At 47.0% G+C, this 21,266-nt stretch overlaps 1 protein-coding gene across 1 annotated transcript in view; it reads right to left on the reverse strand.

Annotated features, from left to right (window-relative positions):
• Positions 1-20,731, reverse strand: part of LOC137874718 (mitogen-activated protein kinase kinase kinase 11) — a 30,314-nt gene extending 9,583 nt beyond the window's left edge. The window contains 7 exon segments of the mRNA XM_068713624.1: positions 147-399; positions 1,508-1,540; positions 1,543-1,650; positions 1,652-1,676; positions 2,935-3,102; positions 5,755-5,935; positions 19,531-20,731. Of these exon segments, the coding sequence (XP_068569725.1) occupies positions 147-399; positions 1,508-1,540; positions 1,543-1,650; positions 1,652-1,676; positions 2,935-3,102; positions 5,755-5,935; positions 19,531-20,287 (1,525 nt within the window). The 5' untranslated portion in view covers positions 20,288-20,731.
• Positions 20,732-21,266: the final 535 nt, after the last annotated feature.

Below are 21,266 nucleotides of genomic sequence, written 5' to 3' on the forward strand. Positions count from 1 at the left end.
TCAAGACCGTTGGCTGACACAATCCGGATAGTAGTTGGATTTGTGACAGAACAACTCAAAAAAACAGTTCAAACAAACACACACACAGACACACACACAGACACACACACACACACACACACACACACACACACACACACACACACCTTGAGGCATGCTGATCTTCTCGCCATTCTTGCACTTCAGCTTGTGCTTCTTGAAGGTGCCCTTCCTCTTCTTGACGTTGGGTTTCTCCTGGTTCTGGTTCTGGTTCAGGTGGAGGATGAGGAGGCTGAGCTCGCGCTCGAACACGTCCTGCTCCCACTGGGCCAGCTGCTGCTCACGCTGCTGCAGGAACTCTTCGTGGGACTTCTGCTCCAGGGCCGCTCGCTTCAGCTCCTCCTCGCGGCATCGCAGCTCCTGGCGGCGGAGGAGGGACAGGCGGATGAAAGAGATGAGGAGGTGTTTTGAATTGGAGCAGGTGCCAATCGTGTGTGACTGAGGTTTGCTGTGTGAAATGAGCCGCTGAGGTTTGGTTGCAATGAAATCTTTTGGAGAATTAATGGCAAGAGGACTCACAACTTGACATTTTATTCGATGTTCCACAGATTCGTATTGGAAGGTGTCGGCACAAATTAAAAGTTGCAGTGTATGTATGGGCCTCTATTTTTTTAAACAATAAAATCAAACTTCTGTGATGAACATTTGTTTCTTTGTGTAAGGGTAGCAAGAATAGCTGTTATTTATATATATTAACAATATCTTGGCTTGCTATACCTTCTGAAAGTACATTGTGTAGGATTTGGTGGCATCTAGTGGTTTAGAGTCAAATAGACCATAAAGCAGGGTTACTTTAGGGCGGGCTACCTTGTGATTGACAGGTCGCTACAACGCGTTGTCCAGTATTGGAGTAGTCCGTGTTTTTGTCCTCTCACAGTGTGTCCACAGTTTATGAACGTTAATTGTAACATTTTGGTGACCTAAAATGTCTATTCAGGGTTTGATTGTACTTCACTTCATCGTGTCACTTCTGGACGCAAAAATCCAAGATGGCGACGGCCGTAACACCGAACTCCTTTTTAAAAAAAATGGTGCTCCAAAAACCAATGGGTGACCGCTCGGTGACTACGTCCACTTCTTATATAAAGTCTACGATTGTTACCTCAATTTCACAAGCATGTCGGAGAACTACGGTGGCCTTCAGTAAAAATGCAAAAAGCTCTCTAGAGCCAGCGTTTGGTTTGTCACTTCTGAGCTACTGTAGAAACATTGGCGGTGCAACTTGGCGGACTCGGTGAAGACGACCCTCTCCCTATGTAGAGATGAAGGGCTCATTCTAAGCTAACGCACTGGCCCTTTAAACTACCATGTCGCTTGATATTAAGTTGTTTTATGGGTTTTCTTTGAGGCAAAACTGCAGGAATGTACATGGAGGAAAATCAGGTTTGTATGAGTTTATCTTTTGATCAACATTGATGAATAAAAAGAAGAACACGAACGGTTACTTCACTCCATCGCTGCCTCCTACCTTCTCTTTAGCCCGGAGTTCATCGAAACATGTCCCTGGATCTCCAGTTTCCAGTCCTCCTGCAGGGAGTGGAAGGACTCCTGCGGCATCTCTTCCTTCACCTGCTGCTCCAGGGCCGTCAGCTGGGCCAGGATGGAGCTGAAAATCGGGTCTGCGGTGGGGGTCCTGGGTCCCAGCATTCTGTGTCACACACACACACACACACACACACACACACACACACACACACACACCACACACACACACAACACACACACACACACTACAGTCAGACACCAGGGTCAATACTGCAGCCACTTCAGATACAGGGTTACTACTACTCCGCTCTCTACAGCACGAATAATACAAACATATTAGAAATAACGAAGTAGTGGACCGAAGCAGAGGCAAAATGGATATTAAGCAGGTTTACTCTGGAAAAGAATAAAGGGTTATTTAGTCTGGTACTGAGTCGCTTCCTCAAATTGAAATGAGGAAGGAAAAATCTAACATCACTTCAATCCAATTCATCTTTTTCCAGCAGTTTCACTTCTTTTAAGCGTTTTCTTGAATCAAGCGACCTGAAAGAAGGAAGTAACTCACATACACCATACTGATTTGCATTGGAAAAAAAAAAGGCACATTTCATCAGCCTACTGAGAGGCGTTTGTTCCAATTGTAAGACTTTAATCAGGTCAGACTGCTTTCTACGACAGCGACCGTTACAACCCGTGTCCGATGAGTATCCTGCGACGCCGCCCGTTCTTATTTACACATACTTCGGCCCTCGTGTGAGCATAATCTAGAGTCAAGCTGATCATTTATTCAAAGTGTTATGCTTAATTAACTTGCTGCGGGGGGTTTTGCATAATTTGCTGCATTACAAGCAGATCAAAAACCAATCCGATAATTAATTAATCCTCTGAGGTGGCTATCGGTGGTTTCGTGTGCACTGATCTCTCTCTTTTTTTTTTTTTTTATAAACACAACCGTAAAAGACAAGCAGACATCAAGACAAGGGGCGAAGCGGAAAGACTGTTATCTGTCCTACTTGTTGTTAAAGCTGGGTGGTTGCAGCATGTTAGAAAGTACCCAGGTGACACTTCTTATTAACTTGAAACTGCACAAAGGAAGAACACAAAACGATTGCACAAGGAGGTTGCAGCGCAAAAAACACTTCCTCTCCGCGGCCACGTTATTAGCAACACACACACACACACACACACACACACACACACACACACACACACACACACACACACACACACACACACACACACACACACACACACAGAGCGCTGTGTTTTCTGAATTTCGAACCCGGCTTTGGGGAAATGAGAGGAGAGCGTGCCGGGAGACGCCGATTTGATCTCACGCAAGAGCACTCTCACACCGCTGAACTGAAAGCCATTTGCCTGAACGGTGCACTGGGTGCATTCCGATCACATTTCCAAACAGGCGTCCTACCTGACATGAGCTGGGCGAAGGGTTCGGGGCACGTGGAGGGGATGGGCAGGGTGAGCTTGTTGACGGCGACTCCGTAGGCGACGGCCAGTCCGTCAATCCCTTTGTAGGGTGCCTCTCCTGTTAGCAGCTCCCACAGCAGAACACCATAGCTGGAGGGGGGGGGGGGGGGGGGGGGGGAAGCACACACAGGCAACCGGGCATGAGACAGCAAACTCAAGACCGAAATTAGACACAAGATATATCCTGGAAAACACGCTTCATACTGTGTTTTTGCAACGCGGACAGAATAGCACTATCAGCATTTTTTGTACAGCGTTGTATAATATTAAATCAGATCAATGCAGTACCAATAATATTAATGTCACAACTGTTTTACTTTCTAGACCATTGTTATATAGAGGGTATGATTTAAATTTAGTTTTATATTTATTCTCATTATTATCTACACAAGTTTTTCCAAATGTGCCAAATCTGAATATATATATATATATATATATATATATATATATATATATATATATATATATATATATATATATATATATAAAAAAAAACAATATTTTAGTTTCATGCCTACAAACATCAGCAGCAGCATCGATACCAATAGACTCCAAAGTGAGAATTGAAATACTGCATACGCTGGTACTTCTACATATTGATATTGGCTGATGTAGTTCTGACGTAGAAGACACCACCTCGGCTCATCACCGGTGTTTCAATATGTCATTTTCTCTCCTCCCTGCATGCCTTCACATCATCATCATCATCATCATCATGGAGGTGACGGTACAGAACCAAGACACATTTGTGCAATGGAAAATTTTTGCTTTGGTGAAACGTGTGCTTGCAAAGCAATGTGAAGTCGCACACACACACACACACACACACACACACACACACACACACAGGACGTTTGAGCCCACACAATGGGAGCAGCCCTGTGTCCTAAGAAGATGAAGCGCGGCGCAGGACTTGGATCCGAACACCGTCAATTAGCCCTTGCCTGGACCTGACTGAACACACTGTGGAGGCTCGCTAAGTGGGGAGCGCAGGCCGCAGCCTCTTTTTATTTTAGTTCTTTAATTACAACTTCCACACGCTGTGACTGTGCTGAAGCGCCGCTCGCCGCTCCCCGAGGCGGTCGCTGTCTTCGGGTACAGATGAGAAAAGAATAATAGAACAAAGATTACCCTTCATTTTCAGAGCGGGGCCGCCCCCTTCGTTCTCTCTCTCTCTCTTTTTTTTTTTTTTTTTTTGGTGCTTTTTTCCAGATTTACGCTGCGATTTTCTGTGAAAATGAGCTTGCGTGGGTTTGTTGCTGATAGACGGGGAGATGGAAACTGAGAGGATGTGTGTGTGTGTGTGTGTGTGTGTGTGTGTGTGTGTGAGAGGTAGTATGATGACACTGAGTCCATTAAACACTCTTACTAAAAAAGGTTCCTTAAAGCACCAGAAAATTCCTTAAGTAGCTTTCACCATAGCAGAACCCTTTTTCTGATGTTCTCAAGGACGCTTTTTAAAAAAGGTTCTCTGGAACAGCCTGTTCAATTGGTTCCACCCGGGCTCTGTGTGGGGCTGCGAAGACCCATTTAAGAGTGGATTAAATGGTCCAAATCCACTGGATTATAAATTAAAGCATAGCATATGAGAGTAACCGCTAAAACCGCGATGCAGCGAAGCCGTGAATGTGTATTACCGCTTTAATAAATTGTTTATCTTGTTCCCTACTGCGGAGCAAAAACAGCCGCGCTCGCTTTATCCCACATGTAAATTCATATAGAAGCCATCACCCCCCCCTCAACACATCACACAGTTGTTTGAGTCATCATTATAAAACCACAAACCATAATCAAGGGACTCTTCTCTTTCTGTGTAGATGTGTATATCACTAACACACACACACACACACACACACACACACACACACACACACACACACACACACACACACACACACACACACACACACACACACACACACACACACAGCTATTCCCAGATAGAGGGCTGCGGTTAGGTCTGGTGTGTGGCCTCCTTCTCCGTCTGTGCTGGAGACAATGGGACAGTGTGCAGTACAGATGTCCCACAACAAAGCACAGAGCAGCCCTTTGAAGAGACGCCGTCACGTGGCCGCGGTTCGGTCTCGCTGCAATCCATCATTCTCGCCATCACTTTGTCTCCCACCGTCACGTCTCTCCGCACGGTCAACCTCTCCCCTCTATGTCCATCACGCTCTCTGTCCTCAGACGGAAAGGCAGCAGGTGCACTGTATCCTGCAGGTATTCACTACACACTGCTGTCTATATATTAATAGCAGGCGGCAGCCTGCGGTTCTGAAGAGTGAAGCCGATGCGGAAGTGTCCTAAAGCTGCATTCTCTCTACTGACCATCAGGGGGCGACTCCTCTGGTTGTATAGAAGTCTAGTCTAAAATGACTCTACTGCTGTCTTGATTTATTACCTCAGTAAACATTGTGAACATGAGTTTATGCTCTCAGTCGCTAGTTTTGAAGTCTTCAATAAATCATGGTCCATTTTGAGTCAAATATACATAAAGCAGAGGATGCTTTAGGGCGGGGCTACCTTGTGATTGACAGGTCGCTGCCGCTACCAGAGCCCTATACGTCGTCCAAATATGGTCACTTCTCACGTAACTCTCAGCAAAACAGCGAATCAGTGTGTTTCCCAAGATGTCAAACTGTTCCTTTAACTAAAAATGGTAACATAAATTCCATTTAAGCACACCTTCACGCGTGATAAAAAAAAACAATCCTGAACAGAGCTTCACACACGAGCGCTCACCTCCAGACGTCGCTGCCCTTGGAGAAGGTGGAGGACTTGATGACCTCGGGGGCCATCCAGGCGTAGGTGCCGGCGGTGCTCATCTTGGTGGTCTTGTGCCACTCCCTCGCCAGGCCGAAGTCTGTGATCTTCAACGTCAGACCCTCCATACATTCATTCTCTATGGGCTGAGCCAGAAGGACTGGAGGAAGGAAGTCAGGAGAAAAGGTTTTGAAGAGTTAAATATGTGGAGTGATTCAAATACAACTGAATGCATCCCTGCAAGAACTGTTATTCAGCTTAGTCTTTCTTCAGGACGCACATGTTGTCACTTCCTGTTGTCTTCATGCCACTACAATCCACACTGAGTGTCCTCTGCTACCACATTTCACAAGTGGTCGAATGGGCAAAAAGGGGAGGGAGCGCCATCTTGAAAATGAACGCTCAGAGTCCAGCAGCTTCCTACTGCTGCTGCTTCAGATTAAAAGCTTCCCACCACTAGAACCACGAGAAGGCTTTTATTGTGAAGCAGCTGCGGGAATATTTTCAATATCAAATAAATGAAATGGACAATATGAAAAATGTATATTTATAAATTGTATGAAATATATAAATGAACCAACCATATCAATAATAATATTAATAATAATTACATACATACATAAATACACACAGATCTTGATGACATGAAATGACCGTATTTGAATGTGTTTTCATTTGAATATAATTAATATATTAATTAATTAACCCTTGCTGAGCCTTTATTGACAGAGGGGGACAACCCTGACAGCAGCAACACAATGGATCAATCCGATACGGATGACTGATACTCAAGAACAGGCCTCCAAACAAAGACGCAAACGCCGAAATCCAAAACGGGAAAAGTATACAGAGTAAAATGCAATAACCCTATAAGTAAACACATTTTGGTAACCAGCCAGGGCTGTGCGACCACGCGGCGTTGGAAGGCTTTGTTTCCATGAAAATAGAACGCGACGGCGAATAGTCGGTCGCTGCGGTGTGACTCTGCATCACATGCCTCGCTATGACCGGCCGCTCGGCCGCTCGGCCTCTCTTCCTCTTTTTGTTGGCAGGCTGGGCATCGCGCAGGGCAAGGCCGCCCATCAAACGCAGGGAGGAGAAGAAGAATTTGACTTATTATAGGGAAGTAGGACTCCTGCTATTTGCAGTCACTTTCTGACTTTCTGGGCTCGGCGCTCTTCTTCTTTCGACTGTGTATTTTGCTGAAAAATCCTCTCGAGACTTTTCTTTTCTTTAACTTTAACTTTTTCCACACATATATGAACGATTCTCTGTCTTTGTTGTCTATGTCTTTGTTTCCCTCTCCCCCCCCCCCCCCCCTCTCTCTCTCTCTGACATCCTGTGCAGAGCCTCGTAGCCCAGAGGCGGCGGGTTTGACGTCACAAAGGAATGCATCACAAGAGGTTGTGTTGTCTGCAGTGTGTGTGTGTGTGAGAACGTTAAAGGGGATGGGAGACTTGGATTCTTAATAATGTTTCTCGCACAGCAATTTCAGCACCCAGTTCTGCTGGACCCACCCACCCACCCACCCACACACACACACACACCTTCCACAGCAGCAGCTTATGTGATTTTAGTCCATTCTGTCTCAAAAGATGAAGACGAGTGCAAAGACAGACAGACAATCAATGGAGGCTTTGACTTCACATTCCCGACAGCCAGACAGCTTCTTTCTTTTTTTTTTTATGGGGGAGAAAAAACAACATCAGGGTATGTCCATCACAAACTTTCCCATTGACTTCTGCCTCGAGACACAAACAACAAGAGAAGCTAAAGTAACCAATGGCCAAAACAAAAACAACCTCCACAGCGAGACAGAAAGTGCCCGTTCATTTAACCTTTTTTTTGTTGTTGCTAAAAATCAATTTCTGTCCATTCTCAGGCCGAGTCATTGTTTCTGTCAGTTCAACGCGCTCTCGGAGAGGGCGGGGGTGCTGGTGTTGGTGTTGAAGGGGGTGCTGGTAATTACTGCAACAGGCCCTGATCTCTTACTCCGCTTCTTTTGTCCTCCTGCCGGTCAGCCTCTGGTAAAAACAAGCCCCAGTCAGTCACCCCGGCCGCTCGCTCGCTGCGCCGTGACCCCACTTCCAGGAAGTGACGCCCGTATCGGCCAATTAGCCTCCTTACAAAAAAAAAAAAAGAAAAAAAAAAAAGAATATTTTTTAAAAAAGAAGAAGAAAAGAAAAATCAGATTTTGTCGTTCCGGCTTGCTGTTGATTGTGCACAGTAAGCCGCGCGCTATTTTTAGGAAACTGAGGTTAAGAGGGGTCACGTGACACCAGTCGCGGGCGGGAGGGAAGTGGAGGTGCGGTAGAGCGAGCTGAGACAGAGACAGAGACAGAGAGAAAGACAGAGAGAGAGAGAGAGAGAGACAATACTGTTTCTAAACTTTCATGCCAATAAAGCTATTGAAATTGATTGAAAATTGAAATTGAATTGAGAGAGAGAGAGACAGAGGTGACTATAATAAACATATCTATTCTATATAGATTCTATAAACAAGACACAAAGCCGCACGCAAGCAGCACAGTGTGAGAAATGGGCGCGCGCGCGCGCGCGCACACACACACACACACACACACACACACACACACACACACACACACACACACACACACACACACACACACACACACACACACACACACACACACACACACACACAGCAGCTGAAGGCTGAATCACAGGGGCGTACAGTGTGGGTGCTCCTAGGGATGGGCGATAATTCAATATGATGATTTATCGTTTAAAAGGAATAGTTCCACATTTTAAGAACAAATATACTCATGCGCTTTCTGTGAGACGAGACAACAGGATGTAATTAGCCTAGCTTAGCATGAAGACTGAACAGGGGGAAGCTTTGGCTCTGTCTAAAGCATGGACTGTATATGTAAGAGGTGGACGTAGTCGTCGTGAGGTCACCCATTGTCAGAATGTAGCCCCGCCCTAAAGCATACTCCTCTTTATGGTCTGTTTGACTCTAAATGGACCATCATGTACTAAATGAACTTCATGCTGTAGTGAAGAAGACTTGAAACTAGAGATTGAGAGCATAAACTCATGTTTACAATGTTTACTGAGGGAATAAATCAGGAGAGAAGTAGAGTCACTTTAGACTAGACTTCTATACAACCTGAGGAGTCGCCCCCTGATGGACATTAGAGAGAATGCAGGTTTAAGACACTTCATCATTGGCGCCTGGTCTCCAGTTCAATATTACGACTACCATCATCTCTAAAACGCACTAATCAACACGTGTCTCCTTTGTTTGACGTGTTGCATGATGTGACTATTTCCTGGAGAACAGCTGTGCGCAGTTGTTGAAGTCTGGCTGTCACAAGTGAGGTTGCCAGGTTTGAGATCGAATCTGTCAACCCACACTATAACCTGAGACTCAGCACAGAGGCGCTGGAATAGTATAGTATATATAGTATTCAATGCAACCTGTAATAAACATTTAACTTCAGAGCCGTGCAGGAGAGAGGCAAAATAAAAGTCCCTGGCCCTATCTTACACCAGAGCATGTGCGCGCACACACACACACACACACACACACACACACACACACACACACACACACACACACACACACATTTATTGAAGGGTTCTGACGGTTTCATAACACACACACATAATAAATATACCTATGCATATAAATGCCTCTGCACCTACAGGACGGATATAGCCTACCTGTACACGCACCCATGCGTGCACATATGAGGCCACAACACTTATCTATGCTCACACACACACACACACACACACACACACACACACACACACACACACACACACACACACACACACACACACACACACACACACACACACACACACACACACACACACACACACACACACGCGCGTGTGCAGCTAAGCATAGAAACGAACATGCAAATCCACACAAGGAACAAAAGCCTTTTAGCAGCCTCAGCACAAATACACACCACATTCTTCTTCCACTTCCTGAGCTGAGGCAGAGTGCATCGACAGTTCAGCCTCCCTCCTCCAACCGCCGCCATCACACGGACGACGACTGCCGCATTAGTCAGCTGCTTACTGGACGGTATGTGGCAACGCGCTGCGTGTCCAAATCGGCCACTGACCCAATGGAGTCTGTGGCGGACATCTTCAAGAGTACACTGGAAGGTATGAAGCAGTGCACTGATGGGTAACTTCCAAGTACCGCAGGGGGGTGGGGGGGGGCATCCTGCATCCTGTGGTATCTCTCACCTGGGATCACATTTTGTGTGTTCACAATCAGAACAGGAACTCCACCTCTCCCCTTGAGAAGTATCACGACTAGATCGCTTTTGCTCAGACAGAGCGCTTCTTCCGGAGGCGAAACCAACAATGTCGCCACAAAAGCACCGTGACAGATCCCCATGGCAACAGCACTCTGTTGGGGTATTGTTTGTTGTTTCTGAAACAAGAGAGAGTCAGTGGCAGGCATGACTCCTACCAGCAGACCTGGTGTTTGGTGCTGGGACTGACTCAACCCGACGGTGAGATAAGCGAGGGTCAGGGGTTACAGAGCTGATTCTCAAGTCTTTTTGGTATTTTTATGTCAAAATCCAATCAGCTTTTCTCCCTATAAAACAAAATACGACGCATGCATACGTAAGCTACTACCAACCGCTTTCAACCAATCCCTATCACGCTACATTTTAAGCCTGCCCACTTTTTAGCGGTCCAATAAAATGCAAAGGATTTGGTTTAGATCCCTCTTGTTGCTGAACGCAGCGATTATTCCTCTTCACAGTACAGATGCTACAAAACGTTCCAACTTTAATTTCACTGATAAAGTACAAACACGTCCATTCACTTGATCATAATAATATTAATGTGTTCATTCATTTCCAGAATTTGAACCCAGTTTATTATTAAAACACTCAAAGTGAATGCCAATACGAGAACAATGCTGTTTCTTTATCGGCGAGCATGGTGACTTTTTGCGTGGGACCCGTTAGCTTTAGCCTAAGTCATTTAGCACAACGTCATGCATGTAGCCACCAACTGCACATGCGAGACCTCCTTTTCACGAGAGTCTTGCTTTTAAATGAGTCAGCTAAAAAAAAAAAAAAAGCAACAGAAACTGCAGGAAGGCTGAGGTGACCGTTGGCTTCATCATACAGCACCTGACACACCGAGAGCAAAAGCCTGGACAGGGTCAGCGTCCCGCCCGGGGACATTTGAGAGCACACAGACCGGGGTAGCGGTAGAGGCCGTGACCTTTCTCTAAACCACCCGGCCCCGACACGCCAGATGCAAAAGTCACCCGTCACTCTGCACCTCATTTAATTAATTTTCCTCATGTACGCCGTCATTCCTCACCCCCCTCCGATCTCTGGCAGATAGACCGACATGTCAGTGTGTGAGTCTGAGGTGGCCGAACAGATTTTTGTGACAAGACAAAAATAACCGCATAGGAAAAACTAACCACTGAGCAAAATTCTGTGAAATTGAAATATCTGTATCGGCTTTTAAATAGCCACATCGGTTCAACCTCAGCCTCCTCTGTGCTCTCTCTACCTTCCTTCCTTCCTTCCTCCCCCCCTCCCTCCTCCTCCTCCCTGCGCTGCACCCGTAGGCGAAAAGGGAGAATTCCACCAGGGCGGGGGCTTTCCCCAGGAAGAACGGGCGCTTTGTCCCCCGAGGGACGAGGCCATAGGCTGACAGACAGTCTGGCAGCTTTGTGCCCAGGCAGCCAGTGTGTGTGAGAGAGAGAGAGAGAGAGAGAGAGAGAGAGAGAGAGAGAGAGAGAGAGAGAGAGAGAGAGAGAGAGAGAGAGAGAGAGAGAGAGAGAGAGAGAGCGATAGGGCATAATCACAGTGCAGAGGATGAAACCGGCGCTGGAGTTTCGTCTTAGCTCGGAGGCACGCACCGAGTTCACTGGGTGCAGGAGCCAGACGGCCTCCGTGAGTTCACAAACCAGGCCACTCAGAACCAGGAGAGGCGGTCCGAGGAGGCTTTTCATTCTCGTCGGATGGACGTATTCAACCCCGGTGGTTCCCTAAATATTCCTTTTTGGGGACCCACTTTAAAAAAAAAAAATTTAAAAAAATGACAAACCATCGGGAACAAATTCACAAGAGGCCTGATCTATAAAAACCAGGAGGAAAGAGAATGTGCGTAAACGAATGTTCCCGACCATTTTAACTGCCATTACCACATCCCCCTTATGTCATCTTGAACAGGTAAACCAGCCATTTTACAGAGATATACGTTTGATAAATATATAGACATATACATATAAATACATAGCGACATGAACTCTATGGAAGATATCCTTTGGGAATGACTCTTTTCACCACAGTGATGTCATTCTATATAACCTGACACCCAAATGTTTGTTTTATTGTTACATTAGATTTGCTCTTCCTGCATAGCGGAGTGTGTCAACACACTTAATGACTCATGTAAAGAAAGCAGCTCTCTGTGCTCTGCTGGTGATCAGGTTCGTCCGGTATTGTCTTTCCGGGTTGCAAACGTCATCTAGAATTCCCTAACTTTCAATAACAAATGTGTCGCGTTACCTGTTGGGCCGCTTCTTAAAAAAAAACAAAAAAAAAACACATCCCAACATTGTACCGTGGGGATCGTACACGAGTACTTTGTATCTGTTGCCAGGTGAAAACGGTCACTTATTAACAACGGCGACTCAAACACGAGTCGGTACAAAGGAACTCAATTCAGAGCCTGTTTACGCCGCAGAGACATTGTTAAAAACACTCCTGGGTTCAGAGAAGGGTTCCTGCGGCAGAAAGGCCCGATGATATCGCTCGACATTCAGTCTGTGGTCGTAGCGACCGTGCATTAATATCAATGTGGTTCTCCTTCTAAAAAAGGGACTTAGAATGTCTGTGAGGAGGCGGAGCTGCTTCCAAGACATGATGCGAAACACAAAAGGTTGAAGTTGAAACTAAAGGTGATGTTGCGTGTTTGTATTCAGAAAAAGAATTTTATTTATTTTATTAGAAAGTTGTCAATAAAGCAAAACTGGAATATAAACAACTGTAAGTGAAAGAGAAGGAGAGGGAAAAAAAAGAAGCGAAAATCCACAAATACGTTGTTAGAGAAAATGTCCCCAACTCAAGCACCCCCATCCCAAAAAGGTCAGAGTCAACATGACCACCACACCATCTCATCATGCCAGCGATAGCAAAGTCAACAGCTGATTGTAACATCCTTGATGTCGGTTTCCTTCCTGACTTCAAAACAAATGTGTCCTAATCCTCAGAGCCACAGGCAGACATGCCGGTTGTTGCTCATTTGCACAGGAACCGTCTTGTGATCTCTGCGGCGAGAAAGAGAACGAGGCCGGAGAAGACAACCACCACAACAACAACGACAACGACAACGACAACAACCACAACACACTCCGGCTGAGTTCTGGAAACCGCTCCACTTCCTGTGTGCTCTGACCTTCCTCTGTCTGTTCTTCTTTTTTTTCTCCTCCTCCTCTGCAGTTGTTGTTCTGCCCACCCCCCACACACACCACACACACACACACACACACACACACACACACACACACACAGCAGATTTCATGACTAAGCGTGCTGTGCAGTCATTGTGTGGGCTCATCTCATTCTGCACCTCCAGTATATAGTGTACACAGGATGTGAAGACAGGCTCCATGGTGCAGATATACAGCATCTTATTAAAACTTAACATTTTGATTAAATATGTATTGTTACACTGGCTGCTGTCTAGAAACCTAAACCAATAGAGTGCAATAGTTTGATTGGACGGCACTCGAGTAGTGCTTGGGATAGTGTTGTATTATTTGATATTAATATCATGGTTTTATTTGAAATATGGATTTTCTGACCTGGAAGAAAGAGAAAAATCACAAGAAGCTACACTGTTGCCATTAAAGCTGCCTAAAGTAGAAACGGCAAAAGTTTCTAAAGAACATTAGTACTTAAACCACCAAGTTTAATAACCGAAAGAAGTCGAAGTGGCACTCGAAATATGATTAGTGAAAGAAGGCGTAGTGGCAGTTACAATATGAAGGTGTAGGCGCTGAGTGAAGAGCGAGTATCGCTTGTCAAAGTGCTGAAAGGAGTTGAAGATTGAGTTGAACTCCCAGCAGTGAAAGGAGCTGTGATGTCACCTGAAGTGTGAGCGATGAAGCGAGCCAGAAGGGTCAGTCCAAGTGAGAGTCCTGAAAGAAACGAGCGCCCGTTGAGAAGCGGTAGCGCTGAAAGACGTCAAAGCAGTAGAAAATCAATGACAGCAAAGCAAAGTAATTCATAATAACTCACACTGAGCGCTTATTAACCACTTCATAGTCACTAATGTTCACCGTGACGATGGGCATTAAAGTGATAGTTCAGCTTTTTTTTTTTAGGGGGAATACACTTATTTGCGTTCTTCCTGAGAAGATCGATGTGAAGCTCCTGCTCCGTACTTAACTCACATACATGAGGACATTGTTTCTAAATCGACACGTTCCCCCTCGCTTCCGGTCTTTATGCTAAGCTAAGCTAATCACCGCTGAGCTTTAAGCAGCTCATGAATCTACTTTGAACCTCGTCTTGTTGAGAATATATAAAAACGGTCAAAATTCAAAAATCGGCTTCTAGAGGCTTAGATCTACCCCCCCCCCCCCCCTCCCGCCTTATCACCCACTGACACTCACTCTGAGCAAGCAGACACACAGCTGAGCTCTGCCCCCCGGTGACCCCCCCCCCCCCTCCCTCGGACACGCCAATCAGCAAACTACCGCTGAAGATGCAGTCATGTTTATGGATGGGTAACTTAATGACGATGCATTTTTTTTTTTCCCCCCCCGCTACACTTGACATTTGAGGTTACGTCTCCTGCTGAATAAAAAATGCCGACCCTTCGCATAAATTTGCTCTTCGCGGTGGCGAGGATCAAAAGTGTTGAGCTAGTCGAGTAAAGTTTTAAAAAAGGAGACACCTTATGGGGAATTCATTTAGGAGCCCAAATGCATCACGGGCCCCTCCTGTAGTGGGAACAACGCGGTGTTCACTGCAAACGCAAAGCAAATTTGACGCCTCGCCCGAGGTTGACCACGGGGACGCTTGTGTTTCTTTGCGTCAATCGCACAAGAGATGAGCTCCATGTAGACGGCAAGAGACGACTCAGAGCATCCGCTTCTTTCCATCGTCAACCATGGCCGAAATAACTGCTACTGCTGCTTTGTCGTCGGAAAAACAAACGCCGTTTTTGTCTGGGTTCATAACATCGTCTGGTGGCGTTTCACCGTATCCAGCAAGTCACACGTCAGCTGAACAAAGCTGGTATGAACCCGAAATAAACCGTTTTTTTGCTGCGATTTAATCCCGATAAACGGATCAAAAGGATGCCGAAATAACTTCCTCACGATGCCGATTTGTAAAAAGTCTAAATTCATGCTTCGGATTGATCAGGGCTAGGCTATGCTAACATTGTAGCTGCTCCATACATTCGTACACAGATTTTCGTGCAGTCTCTGTGAAGTAATGTGAGATAACTTCATTATCGTAGAGCTTTCGTATCGTAGAGAATCTCGATGCAGAGATATTTCGATTTCATTCTCGTCACGTGGAAAATTGTCTTGGCGTTTGGTGTGAACACTCCATGAGAACAACGCCCTCTGGATCATAACTTTAATCTGCTCATGTGTCACGAACATGTTGATATCAATCTTAATATATACATACAGGTGCATGATGACATGAAGGTTGATATGGAGGTGCTAGACTAAAGACAGATGTTGTGTTTTTCCCCCAAACAAGAGATGTATTGACATCCATTCATGGGTGATGATGGTAGCTACATGCTCCATAGGTGCTGACTGATGTGAAGGCCAGGTGTCTGACACACCGACTGCATATGTACTGTATGTACTGTATTTAGTATCTTGTCCTTACATAAGACAGCGTCACACACCTGACAGACACACACACACACACACACACACACACACACACACACACACACACACACACACACACACACACACACACACACACACACACACACACACCTGAAGTGAAGCACATTTGACTGGAAAACTGACAGCAGAAGTGACGCTTTAATGACTTCACCGCTAAATTTCCATCTGTAGATAGGATTTTTATGGCGTTCTCTCTGTCTAATTGCGAGCTGAACTTTGTTATTGGCTCTGTTATTAACTATACTACACATGCTAAGTGGTAATACAGCTACCGGAACAAAACACAGGTGCATGTTCAGACTTTAAATCGGGTTTAAAATCCCCCCCATTCCCTTCACAAAAATGTCTACATTGCCCCCATGTTTTCTGCTGCTGAACAGGGCAAAGTGTGTGTGTGTGTGTGTGTGTGTGTTTGTATGTGTGGGTGTGTGTGTGTGCAGTGGTAACAGGAGAGCAGTTCACCACACACACACACACACACACACACACACACACACACACACACACACACACACACACACACACACACACACACACACACACACACACACACACACACACACACACACACACACACACACACACGAGGGGGGGATGTTTTGAGTGAGCTGCAGTGTGGAGCACTGGGGGCCCTGAATGAAAACATGCTGGTAGTGGAATGTATCAGATGTTTGTCCACTCGTGGAAAAAGAAAAAAGAAAAGATGTGTCGATCTAAGATCTAACTGTGGCTTCTTCCTGAGGAAAAAAGAAAAGAAGAAAAAAAAAGAAAAAGGCCTGTGAGTTCCAGCCCAGCAAGTGCTGAGCTCGGCACTTTCCCCCACCGTTTCTAACTACAGCCGTGTGGCGACGCCGCGCTGCTTCTGCATCTATGAAGGCTTTGTGCACAGAGATAACCGACAGAGCAAGGACTCAATGGGCCTTTGAGGGCTGCTGCTGATGGCAAGACTTTTACTCTAGCCGCAGCAAAAAATATATATATATGGTCGATACTTCCATAACAGGCAGCTAAAAGCAGCACGGATACATATTTCTGAAGAAAAACAGACAAAGTTAGCAACATAGCGGAGCAGTTAGCCGCTAAAGAGCCGCGTATCTTTCTGGTCGTTGGTTGAGAAGCAAACCAGAGCTAACAGAAGAGTGAATACTGGCCTCACATTTCATTTGCCAGGTGACCAAACACATGACTCCAAATGAATACTAATGTCTCTCTGTATTTGCTGGATGTGTAAATAACAAAGTGTTTGCTAACACGTTAGCCACAGCAGCTTTGTAAACCGATATGTCGATGTTCACGCGTTTAAAGCTGCCCCCCTAGTGGACAGAAACGGAACAATTTGTGCTTTTAAAGTCCCGGTGAAACACAAGTTACATCGTCTGTAGCGAGACGTTTTCCCAATGAAACGGAATATTATGGCGGCGCACAGTCACATGAGGGACTGAAATCAAATCCTCCGCGTTTGATTGAACCGTTAAAAAGTGGGCGGGCTTAGAATGCCGCTCGATTCGGAGCTACAGGAGACTTTTGCTCCCCACACACACACACACACACACACACACACACACACACACACACACACACACACACACACACACACACACACACACACACACACACACACACACACACACAGTGTATAACTATCTAACCTGCAGACTGAGCAGTGATTTGTAGATAAGAAGAAGACAAAGGTTAGAAAGAGAATGTGGGTCGCGGTTCACCGTCAGTGTGAGCCGACGAGAGTGAAAATGAAATGATTTTGATTAATAACAACAGCAGCACTGTGAACAGGACTCCCTGCAGAAATAGAAGGCGTTAAGAGTGGTACAGCTTCTTGAAAGCTCATTTACATGACCACCAGAAGCTATGAACACTAGTCTGCTAAAGAAAAAACAGAGAATGACTGAGGGCATAAGGTGGGAAACGTCCCCAGACTCTCGTCCCCGTATGCATGGACACACCGGTGAGAGACAGAGGCTCCTCTGCTCAGTGGAATTCCAGCTATGGCCTCTGGCTTCGACCCACCAGAGGATCCCGTTTCATCAGCATCTTCTAAAAAAACAGACCGAAGCGCTCCGCTGGTCGTTAGCTCCAACCTTTAGCTCTTGTTTATAATGACTATCCGCCTTCATCCATCACCAACAGCTGGTCAGACGTAGTAAAGTGCTGCTGGTGTCGTCATATATATATATATTCATAGGAGTTATTTTTAATAAACTACATTTCTCCAAACCCTCCCTCTTGTACCATCAATATGTTCTACTTTTCTGTTAATAAACACATCTTGCTGCCCCAGTGCATTGTGGTCCACTTTAGGCCACAACTGGAAAGAGGTCTTGTGACAGATCTCTCCCCGTGTGACTGCAGAGAGGCAACATGCCAGCTCCTGAAAGAAGAACCTGCGTCACTATTCTGAGGAACTGACTCCACAATCTGAGGGCCGCCATTGATGCTTCGGTGCGGTCGGTACTGTCCGCCTGACGGCCCCCGTGGTCCGACTGATAAACAGCGTCTCGGTGTGCATGTTTCCTCTAAAACGCCCTCATGTTGAGATGCTCTCACACCTGTGTGTTAAACCTGTCCCCCCCCCCCCCCCCCTCCCCTCCTCCAACCACCACAACAGGATATTGCTCAGCGGCACAACCGGGCTCTGGCTCTATGGAGACATGTCGGGACAAAGATTCAGAGAAGAATTGAAAAACCAAGGAGGCAGCCGAGTGATACCATCTCCCCAGACCGGGATCGTGTTGGCGTTGGCCCGCCTCACGCACAAACACTATATTGACATAACTCATCTTCCTTTTTGCTCTTCGGGAGCGTTATGTATTTTATTTTATTTTTTTTGGGGGGGGGGGGGGTTATTTCCAGTGGAGAGGTCTTAACGGGGGAAGTACCTGACACACGGGTGAAACAAAGAGTGAGCAGATGCTGAGGAGAACTGGGAGAGGAATGGTTGAGCAGGACTGATGGGAGTTCTGAACGGAGCCTGGGAGAACGGCATGCGGAGGCTGAATAGGGATCCTTTGCTTTAAACTTGGGTGTGGAAGTCTTCTAGTGCTCCTAAGCGAGGTCTCATTCTCAGAGCCTCAGTCGCTCCCAGTTAAACCAGGAGGGGGGGGGGGGGGGGGTACGCTGCATCACAAGAATGATAATAACAGAGGGGAGGCTGCTGTAACATTCAGGTGGCAGAAAGCCTCATCAGCGACACATCTCTCTGCAGTTTAGCTTTAATGACAAGGTTCAGTGCCTACGTGTCTGCCTGTGAGGGCCCAAAACCATGATGTAAGACACCCCCCCCCGGATGGCATCAAAGTCCAAAGTGTGGGCTGTGACAGTGCTGAGACCCAGAGCCTCCTCTAGAACTCCTGACCTGTGCCAACAGAGACACATATCTGCCTATATTTTAGAGAGTCACATGACTGAGCCAGCGTCCTGTTGTACCATTAATCTAACTTTTTAATGTCATGATCTTCAACTACATCTCCAGATCAAACTGATATATTACCCCCCGAGACAAATGACTTGGACCGTACCAATTGTGGCACAGGATCAAAAGTAGAGGGATAATCCAATTTCCCAGACTCGGCTGTTTGAGTTAATAATTCTACAGGAGTTAAAAGGGTCGCCTTTGTTCTAGATGTGGCCTTGTGGACACCGAGAGGCCTTCAGCAGCTGTATACGAAGCACACCGTGTTCCATCACTGCCACAGGGCATGTTGCCCCCCCCCCCCCCCCCCCCAGCGGGCCCAGTACACACATCTGAACCCGCTACCGCCATCAATCTACCGCTGACAGAACAGGGACCCGGGTGTGATCGATGACCGGCTCGCTCTGCGACTTACTGTTGTTGGACTTGAGATCCCGATGGATGACGGGGACGATGGCCTCGCTGTGCAGGTACAGCATCCCCCTGGCTATCTGCACGGCCCAGTTGACCAGGACGTGCGGCGGGATGCGGCGCCCCGCCAGAGCCCGGCTCAGCGCCCCGCCCGAGGCGTACTCCATGATGAGGCACAGGTTGGGCTCCTGCAGGCAGACGCCCTTCAGGGCGATGATGTTGGGGTGCGTGAGCATGGCGAACAGACGCGCCTCCTGCCTGACGTTCTGCGCCGTCACGCTGATGTCCTCGTCCGGGTCTTGGCGGGCGGCCTTCACGGCCACCAGCCCGCCCCTCCACGTACCGCGATACACCTTTCCGAAGCCCCCGACCCCGATGACCTCCTCCAGGCTCAGCTCCCGGAAGTCCAGCACGTCGGGTTCGAACTGGCTGACCACGGCCGGGCCGAGCTCGCCGACCACGGCGCTGCCCGGCAGCTTCGCGAACCCGCTCGGCTTGAAGGAGCCGTAGTTGGACGGGAAGATGCCCACCTTGTTGTTGACCTTCCCCGCCCACCAGCCCTCGTCCCCTGATATCTCAGAGTCCAGAGACAGGACTTCCACCAGGTCACCTTTACGCAAGGTGAGCTCATCTTTGCAGGACGCCTCGTAGTCGAATAAGGCCGTCCACACCGGGTTGGTGAAGTTCCCTTTTTGCGATTGATCCAAATTCTTCCAGTTGGACAGGGGGCCGCGACTGAATATGTTCTTCAGTGGCTCCATGGAGCCTCCAGCAGACGTCTAGACCGGATCTGATTTTGCACCCCAAGGGTTTGAAAAATAAAGTACAAAGGAGTACTTTATTGCGCCTCGCTCCCTTTCCTGTCTTTCTTGTTGGTTCATCAGGGACCAGCGAAATGTGTTCGAGAGCTTGACCAACAAGCGGGCTGCAGAAGAGGATTCAAAGATGGCTGAACGGCGAGTGTCTCTCGTTCGTCTTGACATTACACGCAAAAACAAACAAAAAAGCTCTCCTCTTGAAAACACAGGATCAGTCGAGAGGTCAGTTCTGTGCGACGGCGACGAGCGTTTCAGAGCCCAGAAAGGCAGCACCGTCTCCACCGGTGTGTGGATTCCCCAGCATGGTTGTCACTTCACCGGCCTGTATTCAAAAAGGCTCCTGAATGGCCTCATTGTGAGTAGACGGGCTCTCCTCTTCGCTCATTCAAAAAGTGCCACCTGTTGAGCTGGTGCTTTGGGATGACTGCAGTGTGGAGAGAGAGAGAGAGAGCGAGATAAAACTACCCAGAGCTGCTTGTAAAATACTTAAGAGTATTCCAAATGACGGGTCTCACTACGTTCAGCTGTCCATTTGGATTTTTTTTAATGTATTTTTAGCCATTAAGTGCAGTGGCCACCGCAAAGCAGGAAACGCTGCGAAGCGGAGAAGAATAGCAGGAAAAGGAGCATTCAGTCCAGCCAACCAGTGTTTTACGACAAGTTCCAGGGAAAAGCAGTCCGCATTAACAAACCGAGAACTCCGACAACCTCGTCTGACCGCAACTGTGCGGCGCTCCCGCAGGAAATCCCGCATCCCTCTGAGCGAGAGTGCCCATACTGACAAGCGCGCGACGAGCGGGGCTTTATCGCGACGTAAAAACACGCAGGAGCCGCCGACTCTGGAACAGGAAGAGCTTTCCAAACTCGCTTCACTTTCCAGAGAGAAACACGCAGTAGAAAAAAAAAACAAATCCCCGTTAGT

Source organism: Cebidichthys violaceus, unplaced genomic scaffold (assembly GCF_023349555.1).
Source record: "Cebidichthys violaceus isolate CVI_PGR_0920_01 unplaced genomic scaffold, fCebVio1.0.p SCAF_19, whole genome shotgun sequence".
NCBI classification, from domain to species: domain Eukaryota; kingdom Metazoa; phylum Chordata; class Actinopteri; order Perciformes; family Stichaeidae; genus Cebidichthys; species Cebidichthys violaceus.